Here is a 15,782-nt window from a genome sequence, read left to right as displayed (position 1 = left end):
TTGTGGCGCGTGTTCCGTTTTTATATGTTAGCGGATGCATTTAGACTCATGCACTGTTACCTCGTCTAAGTGACAACACATTTACAACGCATGTAGTTCAATTAGTTTCTGTACGTTAATTCCGTTGATTTATCTCATGTGATTCTTGTTTTATTGATGTATGTAAACGTAAAGCATGTTGTTTCCGACCCTAGTAGTTTCTAGAGTCGAGTTCCGATCCAGCGGAAACCGCTCTATTCCATGAACCCTTGCGAAGATGACGTATGTTTCTCTGAACGAAAAACCTACACCAAAAACACTACACCAAAAATGGAGTACTATACCCGTCACGGAGGAATTCACGCATTCTACGGATGCTCAGAAGAGCCAGGGTAGGTCCACCAAGAGACGCGATTGTAGAAACAGTTTGTATTTAGTTCATAAAAAGACAGCCATTTAATTACTCATTATTTTCCTTTAAATGTCGAGCTCCTCGGGAACCGACAGTAACGATCCTGAACACTATTCACAACGTAGACACCCTCGATAGAGCTGAGGATTTTGTACTCGTATTCCTCAATACCGGTAACGGTGTGTGTTTCTAGGACTTTGCCTGTTCCTTTCCGCGTCAGAGCGTGTCGTGAGTATGTAAACGTAAAGGGAGGTGTGCCGGTGAATTGGAATGAAATTTCGGCGCGATCACCTTCGTGAATATTTTCCACAACTTCGCGACCGTCACTGATACGAACTGTGGGAATATCGTGTATCTCGTAATGGATTGGCTTTTTAAAGACGGCACGACACGGGCTACCCTTGTCTGCGATCGAGAGCAAGGTGAAATTACCAGGCGTCTCGGCAATGCGCGAGAAGCTATGCCCTTGCGTACTTGCCTGGAGTTTTTTGTCAAGGAAGCTATACTCCACGTTAAAGGGTGGAATACCTTGCAGTGAAAATGCTAGCCGGTCGCCAACACAGTAGTATTCGCGACTGTCTAACGGTGTAAGGGAAGCAAGTTCGGCAACACCGACAGTAACAGTAGGTGCATTATGAGGAACGTGATAAGCACACTTGTTCGCATCCACAACCTTCAGTATGCGAACCTTGTGACGTCCAAGTGTAAGTTGCTTTTGGGGAAACGTAAAGTTGAGAACAGGACCTTCCACTTTGTGAACTTCTGTTTTCATCACCGAGCCACTAAGCTCGTTCTTGATTTCAAAGCTTATGTCGAAGGGTCCCTGGCCATCAAGCCGAATGGGAATTTTTTGCGCGTCAGGGTGCGACACATTTGTGTTGAGACAAAACGTGTACACCTTTCCTGGCTCCGTAAAGGCAGCCTTTGGTGCCTTGTTGACAAATTGATTAACAATTACAGTCTTTAATTTACCGTCATTATCTTTTGCGAATGCACCCACATCCGTATACAACAAATCAGAAATAGATACAAACTCGTAGTAGTACGTACCTGCAGCCGCAGAGTCAGTCTTAAGAGTAACAAAGTTTTGCATGGTTGAAAGCTCACGATGTTCTCGCTGGTGAATCTTTCCATTCTCGTCAACAAGGTACTTCTCGTACTGCAACAGGAATGGGGGCGTGCCAACCAAAGAAACGTCAAAAGCACTGTTCGCATTTTCGCAGATGTGGGGATGCTCATAAACGAGCTCCGTAGTCGAGTTAATTTTCGGAGCATTGGAAAGAGAAAGAAGGGGTTTGGGCAACCAAGAGACGACAAACGTTTGATCCGGAGAAGGAATGGATCCTGGGCACGAACTATCACGTACGGAAATCAGTTTATACGTACCAGCAACATTAACCTTAAGGTTGCTGTTTGCGTCGTACAGCGTCGTCATGTGTTTAGAAACAGAACCATCCGTACCAACGCGTTCATATTCCAACTGCCATGGTGCTTCACCAACCAATCTGAGTGGAATTTGAAGCTCAGTTCCTTCAACATCCTCAACGCTGAACTTTTTGTTCTGTGGATAAAACGAAGCAGTCGGCCGTTGTCTTCGAACATTAATGATTACGTCTGATTCTCTCAGAGAACGTTTGCAACCATTAGCATCCTCAACACTGACAAGTGCAACAGTGTACTGTGAACCATACTTTAAGGAGGGTGTATGTATCACACATTTGGGATTATTAGACTCCAATATATGCACTTTTTCTCTCTTGTTATCGCGAAGTATTTCGTACTCAAGTTTCCATGGAGCAGAGCCGCTCAAAGTTACTGGAATATCCAGGCTGTCACCGATACAGCAGTTCTTCGTTAAATCATCAGGCGAGTTTTTGTCAAAAGAGGCATCAGCTAGAGGGAAAACGGTCTGTTCCTTGGTAAACTCGGGACCCTTCAATTCACGATAGCCGTAGTTTGTATCTTCCAGGCCCAAAATCACATAGCGATACTTGCCTGCTTCCTTGGGAGTAAAATATAGCTGGTAACGAGTTCGATCGATGTGTGCATACTGGATAGGTGATTGTTCCTTGTTCCGAGACATACGATAAGAAATACCAAAAGGTGGTACACCTTCAAATTCTAACTCTGCACGAGCACCGATTGAACCGGCGCATTGGTCCGCAATCTCCTCAAAGTGCACGGAAACTTCGGCTTTTGGTGGCACGGTCACCAAACATTGACTAGGAGCCAATATCGTGCCAGAGCAAAACTCTGTAGAGACATTGTCAATTACATAGATACCGTCTTCGTGCACAGCGATACCGTTATGCAAATCATAGAGGGAAACATACGAAGAAAACGTGGGTGTCTTGTCAGCAGACTCTAAATCTGTTCCCAATGGATATCTAAGCAATTGAAAACGAATCTGTTTGTCTTTTTCCAGATGAACATTTGTCGATACACGGAGTTTAGCTTCACCCCCGGGAAGTAGCTTTACAGGGTGTTCCATAGAGCATCCTTCAAACCGCAATGTTGGTCTTTCATAAACATAGACAGAGGAGATGAAGGGATAGTTCGGGACATGCTTCTTGTCTTGCAAAGCAACCTCAACAGGAAATGAGACTGTATTACCCAAGGCATCTGTAACGCTGTGAATACCGTACGTCCATTCTCCAGGGAGTGCCAAGGTCGTGTTCAAAAATATCGCGACATTCGATGACTGTGCAAATTTTAGGTCAACGTTGTTTCCGAAGTAAATTTCCTCTGGCGCAGAAAGAAATTCTGCGGGTGCATCAAAACCAGTTGGCTTAGCAGACTCAATGGAGCTGACTGTTTCATCATTACCAATCCAACGTGAGTAACGGATTTTTAAGGGCGCAACGCCTTGAACATCAAGCAGCAAATGATTTGCATCATCGACACAACGCGGAACTTGGTTTTGCTTTTGATTTTTCGTCTGACTGTCTTGTGGGAGTCGTAAACGTGCCTGGGGACAGGTTACAATCACGGCTTCAGAACGGTAAATCCGGACCGCCAACTTTGATTTATCAATTACTCGCGTTAAACGGTACAAGCCACGTTTTGGGGCCTTGAATTGAACAGTGTACAACCGGCCATCTTTGTTGTCTCGAACAGCAGTGTCTAATATACGGCGTAAGGCGCGGCCACTAATGTTATAGCGGTTCTCCTCAAGCGTTTCCAAATCCACAAATGCATACTCAATTAAATAAGGTGTCGTAGAATTAAACCGAATAGGGATTGTGATAGGTGCGGTATTTTTTTTCTTCTCACCAAATTCGTCGACACTTGGAAGACAATAATGTTCATTATAAGGATTGATTTTGGCTGAACTTTCAGGCAAAATATGAACCGTGTACTGGCCAAGAATACGGGAAGAGTTATTTATAATGTCTTGAGGATTGACTCTTTGGTCTGTCAAAGTCAGTTCTTTTGAGTTTATGAAGGAATACAGAAACAAAGCAATAGAAGAAAAATTGAATCCTGTAATTGAACAGAGAAGGACGTCAACAATCGCAAACAAGGCGATCTGCAATAAAGTTGTTGACGGTTGAAACGAAAGCCAAGGAATGCGGAATAAAGGTAAAATATAGCAATACGAAGCGTCCAAAAGAATCCATTTTAAAAGGAAGGTTGTATTTTTAACATCTGACGCGCCTGACGCGTTAAATAGTACGAAGTCATAGAGCTTGTACGCTTGTAATGCAACCAGAGCAGCAATTGCGTACAGCCGCTGACTAGGCGCATCTATAATAGCCTCTGGAATAAGAGGACCGCGAACTTCCCCGGAGTCTTCTCTTTGACTCATAGCATTCCTGGTGGGAGGTGTTTGGTTCTGAGCAGGTGTTGAGGAGGTCCTCCTTTTTCCAGTTCTTTGAACGACGATATCACAGGTAGACAAGCAGGGTTTGTTTGGTATACCGGGTTCATTCGTCTTACATAATGAACACTGAGCAGTTCCAGCGATTTTCTAAGCTTTTTAGTCTTAGAAAAGAAGATTTTCCATACTCATCGCATTTCGTTGCACGAGTACAAAAACTACGCTCATTACAAGTTGATCGGTGTTTGTTTTTTGATGTTTTATTAGCCGTAATTGCTGGAATACAGGATGCTGCTGTTTATTTCCCGCCGTCTGATTTGAATGAATTGAAAACTCTCTTTTTGAAAATTGATGAGTCCGGTACCGACGAACTAAAACAACATTGCTGTTTCTATTACATTCTCAAAGACTGGAACAAAAGCAAAGAATTCGCAGAACAGGTCCTTTTACCTAAAAACTTTCGCACATTGATGGATGGATATTATGAGATGGATCACATGAATTATGAGGTATGTTTACGTTGGTTAGAGCCTTGAAGAGAGACCAAAAAGGAATATTTGCTTTTATTTTGGGATTTTTTCCTCTGTTTACTGTTCCGTCAATGCAAGTACTTGACTTATTTTGAAATCGCAATTAGAATTCTCTCTATTTTTGTCTCACCTTCACCCATTTTCTTCATCTGCACCGCAGAACGGTTTCCGCTAACCATGTTTTAGTCCGCATTGAATTGTTTCTTGCATCCGTCTGTCATTCCCAACTTTGCTGATAAGATTTTGGAGACACTGTATCAGCAAAAGCAATACAGACTTTCTGTTCGTTTCGTACAAACGATTAGTCCGCCCCTTGATACATATCAAAAACAAAGCACTTATATTCTCTCATTAGCTCAATTGAATTTTGTGTGTGCTTACCAAAATGCGGTATGTTTTTATCTAAAAGCTAATTGTAACATTGTCACACTAACCATTCACAGCGAAAGTTTCAGAACTCACAAGAACTGTGGACTGAGATGGTCCGTCAGGTACTTGCCTCTGAAAATAAAAAAGCTTGTAAGTCTATCATTGCTCTCCCGCTTAGCCAGCAGGAACAACAGCTGCTTCGAGACATTCTTCTCCAGGATAAGGGGTTCTTTGCACAAAAACTACTTCTTTGTTGGCTCATTCAATTGGGCGAGCTCACAGAAGCCAAGAAACTTATCGAAAGATTAAACAACTTTGCCCTCGCACCTGAAGACGCTGCGTTCATCGACTCTATTAAAACGATGGTTCCTTGAATATTACAAATAAATCAAGTAACCCATATGACTGAATAAATGAATCCTATACATGTTGTGTATCTAAGTTATGATATGTACTGGTATGAAGGGAATGATTGCATGCACACATATAAATATTAAAACAGAGAAAAGAAAACGTGAGAATGTAAGAGATGGTTGCGAAAATGCATATCGTCAGCTCATAAAGCCGTCGAAGGTGGATATAGAAAACGAGGAAACTTTTTTTAAAAGCAACGACAAAGGCAAGAGGGAATGATCGAATTCTCGTAAACAACGAGAATTAGCGGAACTTATATTGATGCAATGAGAGCATACCAGGAGATTTATCCGTTGAGCTAGACGGACTTGTGAAAGAAGGACTCTTGTACGGTAATTGAGAAGTAGACAGTGACTTTCTCTTCGACAAGGCTTGTACGCCAATGCGAGAGAGCGGTGACATACGGGGTGTATGATTACCCGATTTATCGTTCTGTTTATAGGAGAAGGCTTTCTTCCAAAACTCAACAGACGATTCTTTCGGAGACGCAGAACCCGAATTTGACTCGACTTGGGTATCTGCAGGTTGGCCAATGGAAGGTAAAGGTGCTGAAAGTACGGCCGTCTCTTTGTCGTGCGAAGATAAAGTGGTACTTCCAGTTTTTGCTGTCAAATCTAAGGGTGACCCTTGTGTCGTAGCTTTTCTAGGAGAATGACTTGAGGGGGTTGATATCGTTTGACCATTAATAGCTTCATTCTCTTTTTTGGCTTCATGATTTGGCAAGGCTGTGAAGTAAGGACTACATACTGATGTGGGTTTTCCGGGATTTTCTTTCGCAGTAGCGATTTTAGTACCAAGAGAACCAGAACTCATTGATTTTGGTTTCTTCAGATTGTGCCCAGCATCACTAGCAAGTATTTCGGGTGATCTTTGAGGAGCGATATTTGTAACATCCGAAAGACTTGCAGTTTTCTGAGGACGTTTGGCAGTAGGAAAGTAATTTGCAATATCTGTCTTTGCAACAAATCTCCGTTTCTTGGATTCTCCTTTCAAAGGTTCGCAGGAAACAAATTTCTCCTTAGTAATAGGATTCATTTCACCAATTGCGATCTGACGTGCTATTTCTTCATCAATAGGCAGACCGACGAACGCTTCTTCAATTTCGTCCAACGTTCCCACAACGTCGTTTAGATGAACAAGCCGCTGTTGCTGAGGACAGTAAACACGCTGATGCTGAAACGCTTTATCAGCGAGAGTGAAAGTGTGTTCAAAGTCTATGGGAACATTCAGACTCCTTTCTGCACGCATAGCACGTATAGCAGCATCTGGTTTAGGAAAACGCTGGATGAAACGTATAGCCTTCTTAAGTCCAATGCCCCCGATACCGTCTGTGTAGTCACAGCCCGAGAAAATAGCCAGGTATCGCAGCATGTGATCGTTGAATCCTTGGAGACTCATATTAGGAAGCCGTGGAATATCTTCTCGACGTACGACATCGCAATTGCCAAAGTTATCAAGTTTAAAGAGCACGGTTCGAGCACCAAAGATCAACATATCCGAGTCCTCAGTGATGATACCGTCAATGAAACCCGTCTTTTCAAGGTACACAAGCTGAGGATCAGCTTCGTACGGAGCTACAACAAATGGAATGTTGTTTTGTCGTAATGTCATAGCAAATCTATTCGCCATTTCTGGAGTAACATCGATCGAGCGTGAAAGATGCATCATTGCTTGACTTCTCTTTCCTTCATTCCACAGCTTTTTTCCTAACTCGAGAGCTTCTTTACGACGAGCACGTCGTTTCTCTTCAGTACCCAGTTTACTAGGCAAAGGTCCTCCATCAAACACGACAAATGGCTTAACACCGTAATAGGTTAGCATAGAGATTCTATGCATTGCATACTGAATGTATTTATCCGTTTCAATGTTGAATGCGAGCTCTTTAGCACATGCAAACACACCTTTATGCAACCAAACGTAAGCATCTACCCCTAGCGTTTTCCCAGAGAATTCCTCGATATGTGAGGGTTTTTGAATGTCCTTCAAGAGCCCTAAAAGCCCTTTAACTCCCATATAAACAATCTGGGTCTTGTGCTCCTGGTACTTCCCGCTAAGACTGGCTCCGGTGTTGAGGACAAAGATAAAAGTACTATTAAACAGAACTCTAGGAAGCTAAGATATTAGCAACGGAAACAGAAGGAACCGTCCTATAGAGAATAGTAGTGTAATTAAGAAATCCCGTACTATTACGCTAACAGAATTACACATATATACAATGTCTGTATTTATTTCATTTAGCTAACATAACATTACAATACAATTCATTCAATCTTTTCTGAACAAAAACTCATCATTACAATGGATATTGATCCAACTAAATGGTTAGTAAACGGAAATCGTGTACACAAACGGTTGAGGACTTACATTAAGCGTTAATGTGCGAGAGGAGTTCTGAACTTGGTCTCGATAAATACCAACCAACGCCTCTGACTTGCTGAATAGTTGGTTTTTAAGAGAAATAACCACAAACTGGAAGCCTTGCGACGCATGTTCACGAATATAATTTGCGATGTGTGTAACATTCGCTTGATCCAAAGCAGCATCAACTTCATCCAAAACGAAAAAGGGAGATGGTTGGAAAGAATGAATAGCAAATAACAAAGCCATTGCTGCAATTGTTTTCTCACCTCCAGAAAGCTGCTCCATATCTCGGAAACGCTTCATAGGTGGCATCGCGTGGAACTTAACACCGCCCAAGTATGGCTCGTCTGTATCATCTAGGGTTAAGTACGCGGTACCGCCCATGGGAAATGCCTTTGATTTTGTCAATTCCTTATAAATGGGATCAATTTGTTCAGAAATGTGATTAAAAGCTGTGAGAAACTTCTCTAACCGCAACTTTTTCACAGTGTTAAACTTTTCCTTCGTCTCCTTCGCAGCTTGCCGTGCTTGGTTGAACAAATCATCTAGTTCGTCAAGACGCTGCTCCGTGCTTACAAGTCGATCATTCGCTTTCATGTTTGGTGACATTTGTTCAATCTCTTGCGCCAGCTCTTTAATCTTATCCTCTAAGACGTTACCCATGCTTTCAGAAGCGTCTTCGCGAAGCTCATCATCTAACGCATCGTAGTTTACAACGATGCCATACCTATCAACAGGGTTACCATTTTCCGAATCGATGTCCATGTCGGTCTGAGTTTGCGAAGGTTCGTTCGAAACTGGTATCTCATCAATTGGAACAACATCAAGATTTCCTTGAAGTAACGGTATCTGCAAATCGTCCAATTTACACTTGCGCAAAACACCTTGCCAATCTGAACGACAACGTTCAATAGATGCTTTCAAGGTATTTATTTTTGCAGACAGTTTATTTTGTTCGCTTCCCTTACTACTTAGCAGTGAGCGCTCGGAAGCAACACGTTGCAAAAGTTCTTCATTGTCTTGCTTTAATTTATTGTAATCCTCACGAAGCAATTCCATCTCAGCTTCGCTCGTAGCAATAACATTCTCCAAGGAGTCCTTTTGCTTTTTCATTTCCACGGCAGCGGTTTCTTCCTTCTCGACATAACCCTTCAGCTTTTGCAAACGCTGCTCTGTTTCTTTAAGTCTTTGAGACTCAAAACTCAGTTGATTTTGTACAAGCGACTTTTGTGTCGTAAACTCCAGTTTCCTAGCAGAAAACTTCTGCGCAAACGATGTTCGGTAATCGTCGTATTCCCGAATTGAGGAAATGCCAACTTCCTCACAAAAGTTGGCGAAAACATTATCCTCAACCATTTCGACCTTCCGCTCCAACTCAGAAAGATGCGCTTTTGAAGTCTCCAATTGTTGGCGTAATTGTCCTTCCCTGGGTTTAAGACTGGTTAATTGGGAGCCGACATGCTCGCGTTCTGTCTTTTTGTCGTCTAACGAACGATTTACGGAACTGAGATTATCGCGCACAAGAGTAAGTTGAGTTTGCATGTGCTGTAATTGCATCGACTCGTTTTCAAGGGTGGAAATACTCGACTTTTCGTCATGAATCTGAGCAATCTTATCCATTAGAGTATTTTGAGTATTTTTGAGAGTTTCAACCTCTTGATCATTCCAATGACGATTGTTATTGCGAGAAGTGCCACCACTAATTAAACCCGTTTTGTGGATAACCGTGCCCTCCAACGTAATAACTTTTGAGTTGACATGCCGTCTATAAGCTAAGTCTCGAGCAATGTCCATGTTATCGCAAATGAGAGTGTCTCCCAAGACACTCGCCATGACACGTTCATACACCGACTCATAGTTGATTATATCAATTGCCAGTCGGGCTCCTGTGTAAGCACCACGAAGGTTCTGATTTGTAGGCTTTGCCGCAATTGTGTCCATTGGCAAAAACGTCATTACACCAACTCTCTGGTCACGAATGTAATTGATACACTCTTTAGCAATTGTGTGCGATTCGACAACAATAGACTCAAAATTCCGTCCAAGCGCGGCTGCAATAGCTGTTTCATACTTCTTTTGAGTGGGTCTGCAGAGATCAACAACTCGTCCTTTAACTTCTGGATAAATACGCTTTAAGGAAAAGAGAGCATCTCTCTTTTTTGTTTCACGTCGTGATTCATGAGACATGGCGTTTACCTCCAACAATTTTCTCAAGCATTCTTGCAATTTTTCGTTAAGGATGGCTTCCTCCTGCGTAAGTTGGACGAGTTTTGTACGTTTTTGAGAATGCTCGGCTTTCTTGGACTCTAAAGCCGATAACTTGTCATTCACGTCCGTGGTAAGGAGTTCCTTTTCAGCCTGAAGACTATTAATTTGCTCATCTAAACCTTGAAGTTTAGATTGGATTCCTTTAATGTTGTCACTAATAGATACGAGCTGTTGAGAATCCTTTTTAATGCGCCGATTCATGGCTTCCACCTCCGGCAGAAGAAGTGAATTCTTCGCGTCAACTTCTTGACGAAGCACATTGTACGTCTCTTCTTGTTGGGGTGTGAATTGAATACCGCGAGATTTCTCGGACTCTTTCAGTTCATTAAGAAACTGTTCTTCGGCCATCTGAAGCGCTCGCAATTGGTCTTTTAAAAGCGCAACTGTATTTTGCTGAGCGACGTGATCTTTTTCAACTTCCTCGAGTTTGATCCGCAATTTGTTCACATTCGTGGAGCTTCGAGCCAAACGCTCTGCTAACGAGAGGACTTCAGGTCTGTGCGAGAAGGCCTGGTTTTTTTTTGTTTGAATCTTGCGATCGATTGCTAGAAGTTTGCGATGAACATTTCCCTCATCGCTCCGTAAAGTGTTGAGTGTTGATTGTAGACTCTCACAGTTCTTCACTGCCTTTGAGAGTTGTCGTTTCAACCCATCAATCTGTTTTAAAGTTGTGCGACTGCCCTGCTCGATGTGGTATAATTTCCACAGCGTGTAAACTAGTTCAGCTTCATTTTTCTGCACCTTCTTCGTTTCATAGAGCTCGGCCTCAGCTTTTTGATCTTGATATTGCCGAAGTTCGGCATTAACACCACGTTTCTTGTTGAAAGTGTGTGCAGAAAGACTAACGGCTTGGTCTTGCTTTTCTTTTAGCACATCGTATTCACGTTTGTACTCTAAAGAACCACTGATTTGCTCAATCAAACGACACAAGTCGTCGGGCGATTGTGCCGCAATTGCTTCAATATCACCCTGAAAAACCAGGAAATTGCGCGCCTTGACAAGAATATTCTGTTCCTCAAGTGCTTTCGTATACTCCGAAAAACTCACTGTACGACCATCAATGCTATATTCAGAGGCCCCAGCTGCAGAAACTGACCGTTTGAAAGAAACTTCACGTCCATCATCCAACGCGAATACTAGTTTAACAAAGGCAGACTGAGGTGACTGCTCTAATTGCGAAGATTCTTGAGACTGGCTAGAAAGTATTCTTCCCCGATAGATTAAGTCCTTTAAGTTTGACGAGCGCAAGTGCGACGATTTTATACCAACGACAAACGAAATCGCGTCCATTAAATTGGATTTTCCTGCACCATTTGGACCAATAATGGAAGTAAAGTCGTAGAACGGTCCAATTACTTGAAATCCACGGTACGACTTGAAGTTTTCCACTTCAAGTCTGACTAATCTACCCATGAAACTGTTTCTGTATGTGGTTGGTAAATATGGAGGACAGGAGACGCGTCGCGTTCATTTAGCATTCGGTGATTGTCGGTGACTTTCGGCAAATAAAGCCACCGAAAACTAACCGAGAACTCCGACACGAACATTGTTTCCAGTATAGCGGTATTAGTACCAGCAGTAAAGTGTGCAGAACGAGCTGTATATGGACAATTTGTTAACAGAATCTGTTCCCACTAAGGAGCATATGGATGAAAATGTTGTCATGGGCGATGTTGAAGTAGAAGGAACAGCAAAAAACGAGCTTGACCAGCCAGCAACTGAAGAAGTTCAAATCAGACGGAATGCATTGCACCTAATCGGATTAACCGATTTGTCTCAAAATCAAGTGTCCGAGTTTGTCACAGAGTACTTTTCTGAACCGAAATGCGTGTTTGAATGGGTGAATGATGATAAGTGTATGGTGTAAAATTGAAACCAGCAGTAATGATAATGACCATCCTTTAAGGTAATCTTGTATATCCAGATGACGACGTGTGCCGTTCAGCACTCTTCCATTTGGTAAACGAAAGTATTGAGGATATGGACGAGAGACGCGGTTACCAAACGAAACCGCATCCTTCTCTTCAAAAAGTATTCTCCATTCGCCTGGCTACGACTTTGGACAAAAAAGTGAGTAACGCTCATGTGTACTCCCGTTATTATCTTTTGCACGGAGACCCGCGGGAGGATTCCGAATTAAGAAGGTATGTCAAGCTTGTGGAAGCTCATATTGAACAAGAGAAGTCTAATAAGAGATTTTATAGACATCAGCGTCAGAAAAACGAAGGCAAATCCAATTCTGTCAACACCAGTAATAAGGGCTCTGGTAAATCACTAGCCGCACGTTTAGGACCCAAAGTTAGTGATTTGAGTTTAGCAGAGCGTATCAGCAGAGACAAGAAATCTAGAAGAAGAAGACGTAGACGGACGTAATATGCCGTAGAATATCGTTGCATGTCAAGGAAAAAAAATTTATAGCACTCGCTGCCTTCAAAGGAGCCAAAGACGGGATATAACAAGAATGTTTGAAAACGAGTCAAGAGTCTAACTCCTACCGCTTATTCTTTTTTCCTCTAGGGCGACCTTTGACAATCATTTTGTTTTTATGTCTTCCCTTCCGAGTTCTAAAGCCCTTTGCTAGAACACCCCAAGGCGATTGAGGAGGTTTGTTACCGATAGACTTACCGCCTCCGCCGCCGTGTGGATGATCACAGGCGTTCATTGCCATACCACGAACGGTAGGACGAATACCGAGCCAGCGGGACCGTCCTGCTTTACCTAGTTTCCGGTGCTGCCAATTGATATTGCTTACTCGACCGATAGTGGCACTCGCGGTCTGGAGCACGCGCCGTTCTTCACCACTTTGTAGCTTAACTACGAGATATTTGTCGTCATAAATGGAAGTGATGCGGCCATATGAGCCTGCTGATCGACATAATTTTGCTTTGCCTCCTTGTTCGAGGCTGATACCATATATAGCTGTACCGGTTGGTATAGCCCACAGAGGTAAACAGTTTCCACGCTTTACTTTTTCGACAAAAAATTGACCATTGTCAAGGCCTTGAATGATGTTGTCACCGGAAGCTGGTTTCTTCAAGTGAGTGAGACTTTCAACAACATCGCCTGCCCGTAAATCTTCACATGCCAATATATAACTTTTTTCTTTCGTCTCGAAGTGTTCCAAGAGTGCGATATGAGCACTACGTCCTGGATCGTACTCTATCCGTAAAACCCGTTGAGAGCCAGGCTTTTTCCGTATGAAGTCCACGAGACGGATTCTTTGCTTATGCCCACCACCGATGTGCCGCATTGTAATTTTTCCTGTGTGATTACGACCTCCTGTCTTCCGCTTTGTCACAGTCAAGGCGCGATGAGGTCCTTTTTTCCATAAATGATCATTTACCAACTGTCGTAAATGTCGCAAACCCGGAGTAATTGGTTTAAATTTTCGAATCTACAACTCCAATTAGCAAATTGCCCATATGATAGCAACACTCAGCATCCGTAAAAGAGTTTACATTTAATTCTTTTGGTTTTCCGACTTGGACACCTTCATCAATGGGAACAGATGAAGCTTCCGTCGAAAACGCCGCGACAATGGCCCGAGGAAAGGCATTCTGAATCGGTTTCTGTAATGTGCTCCGTGAAAGAAGTGAAAACAAGCCGAAACGCAGTTTCAGCATGGGGCACGTTCTGGTAAAGTTCACATCCCAAGAAGAACTCAGTTAACGATATTGCATACGTCATAACAAACGCGAACTCGAAATGAAAATGGCGACGCGTTGTAAACAACCTTAAAAAAATGGCAATTCATACGAAGTATGGTGCTGCTACTTCCATTCTGCTGTTCTACAAAAGCGATAAGCATGTAAACGAAATGAACTGCCTTTTTTTTATTATTTTATTTTTTTGTCGCATCAGCGAACCATACGAAGTAACAAGTATATCTGAGACGTTCAACAACAGAAGAACCAGTGAGTTGTACTCATCTCTTTTTTCTGCTATTATCACAGAAGACAATGGTCTCAATTCTTTTGGTCAGTGTTGTTGAGGCGAAGATTTTTGGCAAACCGCTGAGAAAGGTCACCTAACCGGCGAGCTTCATTTAAAGCTGCAGAGGCAGCGGTGCTGATATTCGAGGTTGAAGACGACCGTCTCCCGTATTGTGCACTGCCTAAGTGACGAGGAGACTGCGACGATGCACTTGGTTGGAACCCACGGTAAATGCTATTGTACGGCGAGCCTCCAGGGCTCCACCAGGAGTATGATGGAGAAAGAGAAGTGGGTGAGAGAACTGAATACTGATCGCCAGCAGCCAGACCAGCTGGATGCTGTGTGTCCAGTTCGGCTTGACGAGCCCGTTTGTCGATGTACGCTTGCATGGAGCGACAATTAGGAGAGGGGATATACTGTAGCAGTGTCAACAAAGCTACAGCTCTTTGTGGTTTAGACAGCACCTGAAACCAACGTTCAACGTCAGCCGAATGCCATGAGCTGGATATATCGCGAGAGTCTAGGCCAGCTAGATCTTGGTAGGAAATGCGTTTTTCTGAGCCTGATCTTTTGGAAGCAGGAGTAGGCGTTACAGGAACGTCGGTATGCGGTACTGCAGGGACATTTGAAGACAACAAATTGGAGTTTTTGTCTGGAGTCTGAAATTGAGTACACATGCAAGGAGCTGATTGTTTACCACTTCGTTGGAATGACACTGACGAGAAGCTTGCATAGGATCTTGCTGGGTGTAAATCACGAAGAAACGCAGAAGGAAAACAGTCAACAGATCGCGAACAGTTTGTTACTGTGTCAACTGAATCTTTTATAAAATGCGCTAAGATGCTGTCTCACAGGAAAGGAAATACAGAGAGACAAATTACTTGTCGACCAGAAACCAAAAGTCTCGGTATCTTACGACCAGAACACCAAGAACGGAACGTTATACTACGAACCGGAAACGAATATTTCTCCAGAGACACCAGGTCAAGCTAAGAAACGTTTAAAGACGAGTAAAAAATGCAGCTCAAACCTCCCACTACCACTCTAACCCGAGTGTTGAGGAAGTTGTGAATGGAGGAGATAGGACACAGAATGCGACCTCTGCCGAAAAAGCCGCAAAAATAGCCGACACGACGGGCCAATCGAAACAACCCTATTAGGCTAAATATATACATGCGTTTTTATTGGTGGAGATAAAATAAGGATATCGATTATCTCCGAAAAGAGAGGTGTAAAGAGAAGCAATAAAGTGAATATATAAATTAACGAGATGATTAGTACACGATTAGAGTAAATGAAGGAAAGGTAGTGTCAACATTTATTGTCGCTTATTTAAATGGGGAAACTTGCCGCTCAAAAGAAGAAACTATATCTTATCTTAGCTTGGTATTCTGGCTAGGTGCCGAATTTCTTAACATTTAAGTTTTTTTTTTGTCCTCGTCAAGGTCAAAGTAGATATAATTGTTAACATTAGTAGTCGCCGTATTTTTTCAAGTCTTATACATTTCCCTTTTATACACAAACAATTCTCTATACCCAAAGATCGATTCATTATCCACCTTCCAAATCCCCACCTACGAAATTCACCACCATCGTAACCTGATGAATAACCTAGGTTATCTCGTTATCCACAGAACCTACCGTTCAGTACATTGACTGCAAACCCGAATCACCTGCATGTAACAGGAATTTATGC

The 15,782-nt window shown here is 42.7% G+C and overlaps 7 protein-coding genes across 7 annotated transcripts; 2 read left to right on the top strand and 5 right to left on the bottom strand.

The window, feature by feature from the left end:
* Positions 1-390: 390 nt before the first annotated feature.
* SJAG_01834 (nucleoporin Pom152) lies at positions 391-4,212 on the bottom strand. Its single transcript, XM_002173037.2, has one exon. It carries the CDS (start codon positions 4,197-4,199, stop codon positions 447-449), a length of 3,753 nt encoding a protein of 1,250 aa, XP_002173073.1. The 5' UTR covers positions 4,200-4,212; the 3' UTR covers positions 391-446.
* On the top strand, positions 4,134-7,760 carry SJAG_01833 (fungal protein). The gene is made up of 3 exons (XM_002173036.2): positions 4,134-4,720; positions 4,928-5,131; positions 5,185-7,760. Exons 1-3 carry the CDS (start codon positions 4,334-4,336, stop codon positions 5,482-5,484), a joined length of 891 nt encoding a protein of 296 aa, XP_002173072.1. The 5' UTR covers positions 4,134-4,333; the 3' UTR covers positions 5,485-7,760.
* Positions 5,768-7,703, bottom strand: SJAG_01832 (exonuclease I Exo1; the record flags this gene model as incomplete). Its single annotated transcript, XM_002173035.2, has 2 exons — positions 6,319-7,703; positions 5,768-6,249 (listed from the first exon to the last, which is right to left on the bottom strand). The coding sequence occupies exons 1-2, from the start codon at positions 7,535-7,537 to the stop codon at positions 5,768-5,770; spliced, it is 1,701 nt and encodes a 566-aa protein (XP_002173071.1). The 5' UTR covers positions 7,538-7,703.
* A 57-nt stretch (positions 7,761-7,817) lies between the features above and the next one.
* On the bottom strand, positions 7,818-11,566 carry SJAG_01831 (mitotic cohesin complex subunit Psm1; the record flags this gene model as incomplete). The annotated part of the gene is made up of 2 exons (XM_002173034.1): positions 7,818-7,838; positions 7,889-11,566. 2 exons carry the CDS (start codon positions 11,564-11,566, stop codon positions 7,818-7,820), a joined length of 3,699 nt encoding a protein of 1,232 aa, XP_002173070.1.
* Positions 11,567-11,667: 101 nt separating this feature from the next.
* On the top strand, positions 11,668-12,526 carry SJAG_01830 (fungal protein; the record flags this gene model as incomplete). Its single annotated transcript, XM_002173033.2, has 3 exons — positions 11,668-12,009; positions 12,060-12,297; positions 12,358-12,526. Exons 1-3 carry the CDS (start codon positions 11,757-11,759, stop codon positions 12,524-12,526), a joined length of 660 nt encoding a protein of 219 aa, XP_002173069.2. The 5' UTR covers positions 11,668-11,756.
* Positions 12,527-12,644: 118 nt separating this feature from the next.
* SJAG_01829 (mitochondrial 54S ribosomal protein RML2) lies at positions 12,645-13,776 on the bottom strand (the record flags this gene model as incomplete). The annotated part of the gene is made up of 2 exons (XM_002173032.1): positions 12,645-13,547; positions 13,612-13,776. The coding sequence occupies 2 exons, from the start codon at positions 13,774-13,776 to the stop codon at positions 12,645-12,647; spliced, it is 1,068 nt and encodes a 355-aa protein (XP_002173068.1).
* A 184-nt stretch (positions 13,777-13,960) lies between these two features.
* Positions 13,961-15,164, bottom strand: SJAG_01828 (hypothetical protein). The gene has a single exon (XM_002173031.2). It carries the CDS (start codon positions 14,761-14,763, stop codon positions 14,119-14,121), a length of 645 nt encoding a protein of 214 aa, XP_002173067.1. The 5' UTR covers positions 14,764-15,164; the 3' UTR covers positions 13,961-14,118.
* Positions 15,165-15,782: the final 618 nt, after the last annotated feature.

Source organism: Schizosaccharomyces japonicus (assembly GCF_000149845.2).
Source record: "Schizosaccharomyces japonicus yFS275 unplaced genomic scaffold supercont5.3, whole genome shotgun sequence".
Taxonomy (NCBI): Eukaryota; Fungi; Ascomycota; class Schizosaccharomycetes; order Schizosaccharomycetales; family Schizosaccharomycetaceae; genus Schizosaccharomyces; species Schizosaccharomyces japonicus.
The sequence above is the reverse complement of the archived record's forward strand: the minus strand, read 5'-3'. Positions and strand labels throughout refer to the sequence as shown.

Bases quoted from the DNA above. Each gene is read 5' to 3' on its own strand.
- SJAG_01834 (XM_002173037.2), bottom strand. From the start codon at position 4,199: ATGAGTCAAAGAGAAGACTCCGGGGAAGTTCGCGGTCCTCTTATTCCA.
- SJAG_01833 (XM_002173036.2), top strand. From the start codon at position 4,334: ATGAACACTGAGCAGTTCCAGCGATTTTCTAAGCTTTTTAGTCTTAGA. The intron at 4,721-4,927 runs GTATGTTTACGT...ACCATGTTTTAG, and splicing joins TGGATCACATGAATTATGAG to TCCGCATTGAATTGTTTCTT. The intron at 5,132-5,184 runs GTATGTTTTTAT...AACCATTCACAG, and splicing joins TGTGTGCTTACCAAAATGCG to CGAAAGTTTCAGAACTCACA.
- SJAG_01828 (XM_002173031.2), bottom strand. From the start codon at position 14,763: ATGTGTACTCAATTTCAGACTCCAGACAAAAACTCCAATTTGTTGTCT.